Source organism: Boleophthalmus pectinirostris, unplaced genomic scaffold (assembly GCF_026225935.1).
Source record: "Boleophthalmus pectinirostris isolate CB_2022bp ecotype Guang Dong unplaced genomic scaffold, ASM2622593v1 HiC_scaffold_15, whole genome shotgun sequence".
In the NCBI taxonomy this organism is placed as follows: Eukaryota; Metazoa; Chordata; class Actinopteri; order Gobiiformes; family Gobiidae; genus Boleophthalmus; species Boleophthalmus pectinirostris.
This window is the reverse complement of record NW_026571070.1, coordinates 13,176,008-13,188,469: the sequence shown is the minus strand read 5'-3', so window position 1 is coordinate 13,188,469 and position 12,462 is coordinate 13,176,008. Positions and strand designations below refer to the sequence as shown.

General features: G+C 38.9%; 1 protein-coding gene across 1 annotated transcript; it reads left to right on the top strand.

Annotated features, from left to right (window-relative positions):
* Positions 1 to 10,120: 10,120 nt before the first annotated feature.
* On the top strand, positions 10,121 to 11,917 carry LOC110161273 (kelch-like protein 34). Its single transcript, XM_020926001.2, has one exon. It carries the CDS (start codon positions 10,121 to 10,123, stop codon positions 11,915 to 11,917), a length of 1,797 nt encoding a protein of 598 aa, XP_020781660.2.
* Positions 11,918 to 12,462: the final 545 nt, after the last annotated feature.

The following is a 12,462-nucleotide window of genomic DNA, read 5'->3' as shown; positions in this document are numbered from 1 at the left end:
TGATTTGCACTGTTAGTACACGACTCTATTCACGCTTAGGTCACAAGCCAGGAAGACAAATGAGAAAATGGCCCAGTTTTCTTCATCTCCATGTCATTGTAGCGTTCCACTATGTTCTGCTAATCAACAATTACAACCACACCTCAGTTTTCATCATTTCCCCACTGACAAACAACTCTGAGTGCACTGGGTACATGAAATAAGAAGAGATGAGGTGCCAAATTCAAGATGATTCCAAACAGCACATACATATGCAGTCTTCATTTTACCTCTGATCACATTTAATTCAATTGATTTTATCACAGTCGGCCTTCGGACCCAGTGTCAGTAACTACACCGAAAGTTGTAATCGCGTCTTTGCAAACGTCTTCTTGGTTTGTCATGTAGGCCTGAATAGAGCCCATAGTGTTGTCAAGTTAGTAGTAGTTAGTGTTGCCACGATACTAAAATTTCAAACTTGATTTCAATATTAAGGAACAGACTCGATACTCAATACAGATTCTAAAACAGAGCTTATACAAAACATTCTTTCTTTAGACAACAGAATGTAATTTTTAACATTAAATCATACTTTCTTATATATGACCATGTGATCTCATATCTGTGTAATCCCTCAGTGGTCCAGGTGGTTCCATAGTGGTCCGTGGGTGTATACTAGTCTAGGTGCTCTTATACTTGTTCTGATACAGCTCAAGATTATTTTCTGGTCTGTGAATTTGGCTTTTTTAGTACTGATACTTGTTCAAATGAATCTCTAGTTTCGATGCTAGTTTTAGGATCAATAAGTGTACTTTTTTTTCTTTTGACAAAGCTACTTCCATACAGAAAGAACAAAAATGTGGCTGTTTGCTGCAGGTGTTCCAATCAGTGGGAGCAGGCACAGGGTACTCTTAGAAAATGGATCAAAACTAAAACACAATGAACTCCAGGCACTCCAAAGAAGTAATAAAAAGTTTTTAAAAATCGCATGAGGAAAAATATTGTTAATTTAAATGGCCAAAGCCAATATGTTTTGACCTTAACTGGTCTTCATCAGGGCTACTTCCATACAGTTGGCAATGTTATGATGACAACCCACTCTACAACTGTGGAATCTTTTAATTTCAGATTCACTGAACATCTTAAAGGTTCATTGTGCAACTTTTCTGGTGTAGGGCTCGTCAAATACTTTTCTCCGAGGTTATTGCTTTGTCTGGAATGTTTCACAGTATGGTATTAAACCTTTCTATCTTCCAAACGAGACAAGTTACAGGTCAGATCTGTAGAAAGGCAACCCCTCTGTCGGTCAGAATTGGTGTTTTTCTAGGTATTTTTGAGTTATAAAACCACCTGTAATTTCATAAATGTAAGGTAGAGCTGTTTAATGCCATACTGCGGAACATTCCAGACTGAGCAATGACATATCCACAGAGAAAACTATCTGACAGATTCTCCACCAGAAAAGTTACATAATGCACCTTTAAATCTCCACCACTGTTCACAATATGGCCATTAAAGATTGAAACCTATTCATGAGTTTTTTTAAGCATAACGATTTGTTTCTGATTTGAAAGATTTGTCATGGCAACAGACCTGCATGTGTTGTTATAGCAATAGAGCAAGTCAAATCGAATTAATCTTTTGAATGATGAAAGGTCCTGACAAAATACTTCAAATCAGGAAGGAATCATTTGCCTGTAGCTCATGAATACCACAGTGCATTATATTAAAAAATCAACCCAAAACAAAACAAAATGCAAAAACGATATGCAAATGAACGGTCGGCTGATGATGCAGTAGTGACCTCGAGAGGGGTAAACCAACAGAAAGAAACGTCCAAGGATGACAGATCATTTACATAATTTATTTTGCATGGCGTTTGCAAATAGAGCTGGGAGCTACAGGTTCACTTTCTATGAAATCTTTTTCCAAGTAATTATCTTATGAGGATTTGGCAGATAAGGTGCTGAGTTTGTGTCTGGGTGTGTGGGTTGCTTCTGAGTAGTCCAGTTTATCCCCATTGTCTTAAAGATGCACTCTGTAATTTTATGATTAGGGGTTCATCAACTTCTTATGCTGCGTTCGTTTATCCATCCGTCTCCCACTCGGATCTCGGCTCCAACTCGGAGAAAAATGTGGATGCCAACTGGAAAGCTGTTGTTGCTTTAGCATTGGCCGAGTACCAAGCACTCCAAAATAAGTAAGTGCTTCAACTACACAACCTCAAGGAAGAATTCAGTATAAATAGTACAATTCAGTATATTAATGAAGTGAAAGTGCTGGTGTTGCCCAATAGTCGATCATTTTGGCAGAAAATGGGCTAAAAACATGAGCAACTACCAAACCCATAGGCAGTAATACGGACGCAGTAAGATATTGCAGTAATACGAGTGACGGAAATTGTAATTTAAACCACCAAAGCATCCAAACACAATGAAACCTGTTCATACTGCAAGTGACACTGGGCGCAGCAATCTTGGATGCTATCTTGGAAGCAGTGTGTGTCGCTATAGGCAACGTCCTTGGACCTCCGAGGCAGATGGATAAACAAATGCAGCAATATCCCATGGTGATGTTGTTAGTTTCCCTGGAATGTTCCACGGTATGACATTAAACATATCCATCTAGCATTTATTCATAACAGGTGTTTCTATTGCTCAGAAATATAATAATTCTTTCTGTGAATAGAGCTGACTCTCCACAGATCTGAACTGTAATGTAGCGCAGTGCTGTGTCGTGCTTGTCTCTCTCATGATAGATTAAGATTTAATCTATATTGTGTGGAACATTCTAGACAAAGCAAAAGCATTTCATGGAGACAAGCAGGTGGTGGACTCTGCACTAGAAATATTATGCAGTGCATCTTTAAACAGTGGTTCAAAAAATAAAAAATAAAAAAGTTTAACATTACTTGAACATAATATTACTCATGTAGAAAAACAGTAGTAGTAGTACAAGAAATTACTCAAATGAGAATGAAAATTAAAACTACTACTCAATTAAGAGTAACTTAAACTACCAGGACATAATACAAATAATAATAACAATAGTATTTTCAAAGGATAGACACAAAAAAAAACAAAAAAACACTAAATCATATCTGAAGATTGGTGCAAGAAACACAAATGTTCAAATCAAAATAAAGCGTTTGTCACCTACTGAAATAAGATTACTGTTACTTGTAGGGCTAGGTATCATTCAGACGTTGCCGATACGATACATACCTTGATACAGTGCACTTTCGATTCAATGTATTTCAAATCGATTTGAAATATTGATATTGATTTCAATTCGATACGGTTCAATAAAAAATAATGGCTAATCATGGTTGTGACACTAAAAGTCTTTGTTAAAGCACTTCTTTTGCAAAGTTCATAAGAAACACGAACATTTTAATTATAAAAAACTGTGAAAATGTCAAATGTGTCGCAAAACTGTAGCGATGTAACAAAACAATTTAGTAAAATATACCAAAAAATACTCTTGGTGATATATCGATACAGCAGCCTACAATATTGATACTGTATCATCACATTAAACAATACGATATATTGATATTTTGATATTTTTGCACACTCATAGTTACTTCTATAAAAATACTCAAGCAGGAGTAAAAGTATGCTGCGTATTTCTCACCTCAAATAGGAACAATAAAGTATTTTCAACAACTTTATCATGTAGTATTTTAGTACAGATGACCATCAATCACACTCAGTTTTCCAAGAACGAATTTTCTGATTAGATATTAATACTCAGATCAAAATATTGAATCATAAATAAAACCCGCTAAATTAACTATACCAAATGAAACAATGGAAAAGTGACCGTAGAGTCTGAGTATTGTCATATGTATTTTCTATTGTTGACAGCTAAGCAGGCGATAGGGAAATAATCTACCAACACCTGTCCGAGGCTACGCATGGAGTCCATATAATCCGAGCTAAACCTTGAAATCCTGCTTCCCTTTTATGTAGGAACCCACATACCACCGCACAATGACCTGGGTTACATCTGTGAACACGTCTATCCAGACCTAATAGAATAACATGGAGCAGCTGTAGCTAAATTTAGCCTCAACGCCGCCAATAGCCTGAGAAATACATCAGCACGTTAGCATGTTAGCCTAGCGTTGGACTCGTGTGGGAGGCTTTAAAAACATTAGCATCTCGAAAAGGTGCTAGACTTTTATGCTTATGTATCGTGACTGTAGCCTGCATGGATCTAAACCGGGCTATTAGCGATATTTCACATGTACAAAAGGCAAAGAGGTGGGAGTGTGTCAGATTTGAGGTAAAGATAGTCCAGGAATAACATGTTTTTATAGAGATGTTAGAAAATACAGTGAGCAGACGTCCCTGTTTATCCGGGACAGTCACAATTTTGAGCCCTGTGTTCCCTGTCCCAGCAGGTTTATACAAAACCATTGATTTGTCTCAGTTTTATACAAAAATGTCCCAGGTGACCCTATTTTTAACCAACTTGATCCCTGCCAACTGTAAAAAGAGGCATAAACTCACATTTGTTTAAGTAAAATATAGAAAAGCTGTTTAAAAATGACCAAAAAAAACAGAGAAAATGTGACTATGCTGACTCACATGTTAGTATGAACAGACCGATTGCAGAACATATCTCCTTAATTACGCACTCATTTCACAATCTTATTATTACCAACCACCCAAACCAGGGTGTCCCAGTTTTTCATTTTGAACCCCGTACGAGCCCTCCCTTGTTCGCTGTTCGAAAGTCCAGAGTCGAGACGAAGGGTAATGGCGCCTTTTCAGTCTGGGCTCCTCGGCTTTGGAACGACTTGCCTGAGGAGATAAGACTCGCACCATCAGTATCATCTTTTAAATCACTTTTAAAGACTCATTCTTATCAGTTGGCCTTACTTTAACTGGATTTAGCTTGATTTGATTCCTTATTTATTATAATTTATTGGATTGTTTGCATCATTGTCTGTTTTTGTTTGCTTTTTGCATGCTATGTTTATGCTTTTTGTATTGTCCTTTGCTGCTTATACAGCACTTTGTACACCTTGTGCTTTATAAATAGAGATTTATTATTATTATTTATTATTAAAAATGTGGTCACCCTATAAAAGGGGTAAGTATAAAAAATAAGCAATAATGTCTCTCTCTTAAACTCTTGGTTTAACTCTTAAACTCTTGACTTTGAACTTCAAATGAACTATTTGAAATTAATTTGTATGTACAGTGAGTGTGTTGTATGTATAGTGAGTATGTTGTATGTACAGTGAGTGTGTTGTATGTATAGTGAGTGTGTTGTATGTACAGTGAGTGTGTTGTATGTATAGTGAGTGTGTTGTATGTACAGTGAGTGTGTTGTATGTACAGTGAGTGTGTTGTATGTACAGTGAGTATGTTGTATGTACAGTGAGTGTGTTGTATGTACAGTGAGTGTGTTGTATGTACAGTGAGTGTGTTGTATGTACAGTGAGTGTGTTGTATGTACAGTGAGTATGTTGTATGTATAGTGAGTGTGCTGGTCTTATGTACTTTTGTGTGATTGTTGTTGTACTTTTCTCTGTCCTGTAGATGATTTCACATCAACCTGCCGAGGGACTGAAGATGGAAATTAGCCACGCTCGCTATAATCTTTACATATTTACATTTTAACTGTTCATTAATATGCGCTGTCAATTTACAAATAAATATATACGAAATAAATAAGAAATGTGTTTGTGTGTCTATGGTCAAAAATAGTGGCAAACTGGCAACGCAAAACACTCAACTAATCCAACTTTAAAAATGTAAGCATTTCTAATAAATTACAGGTGTAGTTTTATATGTTATGTCAATGTTCCACAATATGATATGGTAAATGCAATTAAAACATAGATGAACTGACAAGGTTTTTGATTCCAGTTTTCAAATAAAATGGGGAAAATTCAATACTTGCAAAATGAGCAGATCTGTAAACCAAATTTGTAAAAAAAAAAAAACAAAAATACATACTTAGTAATTACTATATCACTACAACTATGACCAACATAACCAACCATTCCCAGGCTGACGCTGTGGTCTCCATGGAGATGTTATTGCTTTATCTAGAATGTTCCACAGAATGGCATTAAACTTATCTACCTCCATGGATACAAGCATCTGATCCCACCAATCCAATTTGCAAGCAGGACAGATATGGAGATATGGAGAGGCGAGCCCACAATCACAGTATGAATCTCTGTTAATTTAGCAATAACACGTGTAAAGACTGACACATTTAATACCATACTGTGGAACATTTCTGTAGACCAGCAGGTGGCAGACATCCCACTGGAAATCTGCGCAGTGCGCCTCTAAATAAAGTTCAAGGAGGTAGCAAAGCAAGTCTCATAAAACAGCACGGGTTGGGCTTTAGAAAAAAGGTTTACGGAGAAAATCTTGGTAATAAGTGATCTTAGCCATTTTTCTAAACATGATAAATTTTGTTATCTTGACCCATTTGTTTGAGACGCCAAAGTTGAGATATAAACTGTGAACATATTTTTGTTTCGCGACGCCCTCGGCCCACAGGAGCTCAGTATTACTCAGACACAGCAGTAAACATTTGGACAGTGCCCTCATACTGATACTGTGAATAATCTTCCCTGTTCATTATCCTCCTCCCACTGGCCCCGCCCACTTCTGCCCAAAAATAAAACCATGACTGCAGCGTGCACATAAGGCAGGTTCAAACATCTCAAAGGGCACAGCTGAAGCTCATGCCCCCACACTTGTAAAATGTTTGACGCCATGACAAATATTCACAGCAGTTTAATACATACGGTGAAAGAAGTACACATGTAATACCTATGTTACTTTGATAATCTAGCTCTATTTATTGTACTAGAAGTGAAAAGTTTATCACTGCTACTATCTATACCACATTATATTCATAGTCTACAACTACTACTACAATTACAATCTGGTAATTAATATTCTGTGAGCTCTAAATATACAGTACAATTCTTTAAAGATGCATTCTGTAACTTTTCTGGTAAGTTAGACCTTTATTTGTCCCGCAATCTAGAAATTAGAGTGTTGAAATGCAAAGTTCAAGAACAGCAGTACAATGTGTGTTATTGTAAATCACTTAGGGTGTCTAGAAAGCGCTATATAAATGGAAGGTATTATTATGATTATGATTATGATTAGTTGTAGTAGTAGTAGTAGTAGTATTAATAAGAACATGCAATCAAAATTAACAAAATTAACTGTTGGTAGGAGGTCCATCACCTGCTTTAAATCTTGAATTAATCAAGTTATATTACTCAAAACATTACTGAAAACTATAAAACATTACTGTCAGAAAGCTCGCCTGTCCACAGATCTGACCTGGAACTGCAACTTGTTTGTCACCATGGAGATAGATATGTTTAATGCTATACTGTGAAACATTCCAGACACAAAAACTTCTTCTTCTATATTTGTGAGACTTACATGGACACTCTAAATCTGATTATTTTCAGATTTTTTGTTATAATGCTATAAAAATGTAGCCAGGCTGGCATCATCTAGTGCCTCCGCTCAATTTCATTTCTCTCCAGCGACTAGGTCAGGAATCAGAATACACGAGACGGTTCACAAAAACCCCGGAAGTGCGAGTTCGGGCATCAGACAATCAGCGAAGAGCCATACATTCTGTGTTGGCAATGATTCCCGAGATCGAGGATTTAAAGCCGGAACAAAGAGAATGTTTGGTGAATTTTATCAAGGGGAAAGACGTTATTGCCCTTCTTCCTATGGGATTTGGGAAAAGCTTAATATACTAGTTAGCCCCGTTAGCAGCGCATTACATATGTCATGACCAAATAGCAGCAATTGGTTAAACAAAAAAAATACGAATTAAATTATGAATTCTAATGCTGTGAGGTCAGACGGTTTCTACGAAGTGAAACCGTCTGATGAATCTGGCAAATAAAAATGACCTATAAACAGGAAAAACATCAGATTTCTTTCAGATCATGGTTCCTCACATCAGATTTTGTGGTTTATATGGCATTTAAATGATTTAAAATGTTTAGAAATCACATAATAACCAGACTTTGATTTGCACGCGAACTGTCTGAGCCTGCCTGTTTGAGTATCTATTTTCCTCTTGTGCTCCTGTCTAAGAGTTTGACGTGACCCGATCACTTCTCATCGTGTTGTGTGTGTGTGTGTGTGTGTGTGTGCGTTCCATTCCCATCACCATGGCGACGGGGGGGGCACACATGGGCAGGCTGCGTCTACCGTGTGTTCTGGAATCCTGCGCGGCATTCTGGAACCCACGGCCTCATTTTTCCCATAATAATCCCCATGATATTCTAGCATCAGAATCGACAGAATTACTATCACATTTCTGAAATCTGCTGCCACTGCTGATGGAAATATTACTTTGAGAATGGATTTAGTTACTGAATACTGAATAGCTGCATTAAAACATACTTTGTAACATATTCTATTTCTGTATTCTGAACACTGTGAATAATTTTAGTTGTATTTACATTATAGCGTAAAGATTAAACATAGTATTAGTATTAACAGCTTTATATTTGTTTTACTGTTTTTAAAGCATTTCCTGTCATTAATTGGAGGTGGGAAAATCACACATACACTCACCGTAAGAGCAGAGTGGTCTATTTTTGTCACTGATAATGTGCAGTTTGAAGTATCATGATCAGATTGCTGGGTTTCAGTAGCCTGATTCATTAGCCGGTTTCACTTCGTGGAAACCGTCTGACCTCGCAGCATTAGAATTCGTTCACTCGACGGTAGGCGGGTACTTTTTTTATTTAACCAATCGCTGCTATTTGGTCGTGACGTCTGTAATGCGCCTGGTATATTAAGCTTTTCCCAAATCCCGTAGGAAGAAGGACAATATCGTCTTTCCCCTTGATAAAATTCACCAAACATTCTCTTTGTTCCGGCTTTAAATCCTCGATCTCGGGAATCATTGCCAACACAGAATGTATGGCTCTTCGCTGATTGGTGCCTGGACTCGCACTTCTGGGGTTCTTGGGAACTGTCTTGGGAACTGTGATTCCTGACCTAGTCGCTGGAGAGAAATGAAACTGAACTGGCTAGTTTTTCAGAGGACATCACAGCTTTCTATAGGCCATTGTTGATTAATACTAATGGGGGGCAAAATTATGTTACAATACAATACTTGGATTTGGTCATAATTGAAAATACCAGGTAAACAACTGTGAATTTACTTTTTGGATATTTCATAGTAAAATACAATGTAATCAATAGGGATAATCTGGAAATATAACACCATCACATTCAAGAATCTGAAAACTACCAATAATGTAATGTACTCCTTTGATTTTAGAAAAGTAACTGCATTCTGAATACCACCAAATGAAAAGCAAAGTGTACCAGAATACAGTTACTCAAAATCAGTAATGAGAATACATAATCGTGCACATGTATTCAATTACTTCCCAACACTTGCTACCACATTCTGAGCTGCAGTTGTAAACTTATTTTTTATAGCTGTCTCTTTACTGAGACTGACACAGCCTACATAGCCAAGAGTCAATATGGATTATTTTCAAATCTGTATTAGAGCCGTGCGATTGGGCGATACTCCCTCCTGGGCACAGACTAAAGGTCACAGCACCAGTCTGGACCACATCAGAGTGAAAAGTTTCAGCCTGCGCCCGCTTTAGGACGAGGTATGGTTAAGCCGGTGGGTGGGCACAGCTTACGGGGCGGGTACAAAGATAGGAGACGAGAGGCAGTCCTGCGTATCATGGAGTCACATGCCTGGCTGGATAGAAAGCAGGACAAAAACACAGATGGAAGGAGCTCTAACTGGGACATAGGCATAGATGCTTTTACATGACTTTTGTGTTGGCTTTCTAATCCTTACCCTGCTTCATAACAGCATAACATAAACATAATAACAATTTTGACAACTTATAAAGCCATACATTTTGCTTTCATTGTTTGCAGCCTGATTTCTAATACCATTTTCACTGACATACCTCTCCTTAGCCCTTTACATTTACATTTTCACAGCATTTTGTGAACCTATAACTCCCAGCAAGCGTCCTATCAAAACTTTACTTTGCCATCTCCCCACCTTTCATTTCCAATGTTGACTAATACCTAAACTTCATAATCATAGTCAGCATCTCTCCTTTTCTTTTTGGATGGATAGCTACTGCGTTTTGTACAGCTCAGCCCACCGGACCGGGCTACTTGCCGGCTTCCAGCGATTGCGAACAGAGCATAAGATGTGTGACGTTGTGCTGCAAGCTGGTGGCCTAGATTTCCCTTGTCATCGCGCCCTTTTAGCCAGCTCCAGCGAGTATTTTTGGGCGCTGTTTGGAGAAACCACAACAGAAAGATTAGCAGACTCTGTTAGCCTCCCCGCGCTAACACCTGAAGGACTGGACGCCATTTTGGATTTTTTATACTCCGGCTGGCTTAGCATTTCCAAGCAGACTCTTCCTGTTGTGTTGGAGGCGGCGAGATACTTGCAAGTGGACAAGGCTGTTGCTATTTGCGAACGTTATATCATTGATAGCTTGTGCGCTGATAACTGTTGCGGCTACGCTGACCTCGCCGAACGCCATGCCCTCCAGGATGCACTCGAAGCTGCCAATCATACTATCGCCATGGAGATGAAGGTTTTGCTTCAAGAAAACAGGGAAGATCTGCTTGGGTTAAACATCCAGTCATTAATGGATGTTTTCGAAGCCGATGAGATACCTGGCGTGAAGGAGGTGGAGCTTATAAAACTGGCGTTGGATTGGCTGGATGAAAACGGGCCCCTCCCACTTTTAAAATCAAACCTTTTGCTGAGCCGGTTACGATTTGGACTGGTCGCCTCTTCCGATCTTGCAAATTTTAGCCACAAAGCGATGAGTACTCCGTTGATACGAAGCCAGCTGACTCGCGCGTTGGAATATCACGCATCTGCAATCGAAAAGCCGATCAAACAAAGCAAGCAAACCACACTGAGATCATCGCCCAATCGCGTGCTTCTTGTCGGAGGCGGGTCGAATCCCGATTGGCCGGAGCAGCAGATGATGATGTTTGACCCCAGAACCAGGAAGTTTACATGCTTACAATCTGAACTACCAGTACGGCTAAAACATCACTGCGTTTGCTCGATTGGCGGCTTTTTATTCGTGATTGGTGGCGAAGAAGTAAAAGACTGGCTACAAGACGGGAAAAATTCTGTGACAATTTTGACGAGTAACAAAATGTGGAGATACGATCCACGTTTCGACCAGTGGGAAGAGATGGACTCCATGATGGAACGGCGATCGCAATTTACATGCTGCGTCGTGGAAGATATAATTTACGCCATTGGTGGACGACAACATCATCAACAAGCGAGCACGTGTTTGGCATCTGTCGAGTATTTTGACATGACTATGCGATCTTGGAGAAAGGGCCCACCGTTGCCAAACCCGATATTCGGTCATGCTACAACTGTGCTGGACGATAAGATCTATGTTTCCGGTGGAGTACAAGGCAACCAAGCGAGTATTTTGGTAAACAACTCAAGCTACAGTCCCGATCACCACAGAGAAACAAGCAAAGACGTGTTATGCTGGGATGTTACGACGAAAAACTGGGAGAAGAAAGCGTCTATGACAATTGCGAGGTTCGGACACCAGATGGCGACGGCGAACGGCTACATATACGCTTTGCTTGGTATGTACGAGCCATTTTGTGACATCGAAAAATACGATTCAAACTCAAACAGCTGGACAAGACTCCGGCCACTCCTCAACGGATCATTTAACTACGGAATGGTGGTTATGCCGTCTGGGAATTTGTTTGTTTTCGGGGGGAGGAAGTGGAATGATGGACAAGAAGTTATAGTTAAAACTGTTTTGGAATACGATACAAAGAAAGATCACTGGAGAGAGGTGAGCCAGCTCCCAAAAGGCATAGCTGGGGTTGAGTGCACGCTGCTGCCCATACCAGACTGAAGCATGAGACGGGCCGTGAGGAGGGATTTGACAAGTAGACAGATTAAATGGTCCGAGCGAAGGGAGCCGCAGATGAAGTAGGTGTAACGCAGTCCCATGAGTTCAGTCGGACAAGTATAGAAACAAAATCACAACATGAGACCTGTTTTCACACTTCTTGGACAACAGAGTGAGAGACCTTGTGGCTTGACCTATTGTGTTATAGCAGTCCAAATGTGAACTCTATTACAAGTATTTTTTGGGTAACAGGGTAGATCAAACTAGCTCCAAGACTAACAAATGCATTTTACTGCAGATTTTATGGTGCAGTTTTAAAGAGACTACCTACAGTATTTTGTAGTTTTGACTAGGGCTGCTCAATTATGGAAAAAATCATAAATTTTGGTCAATACTGAAATCATGATTATTCAAACCATTATTTTTTAGTTACACGATGCATTTATTCAGCATTTCTTTCTAAAAAAAAAACCCCACTTTGTTATTGATAATTTTGCACAGAACTTTCAAATTGGAAATAAATATAGGCTACAAATATGTACCTTAGA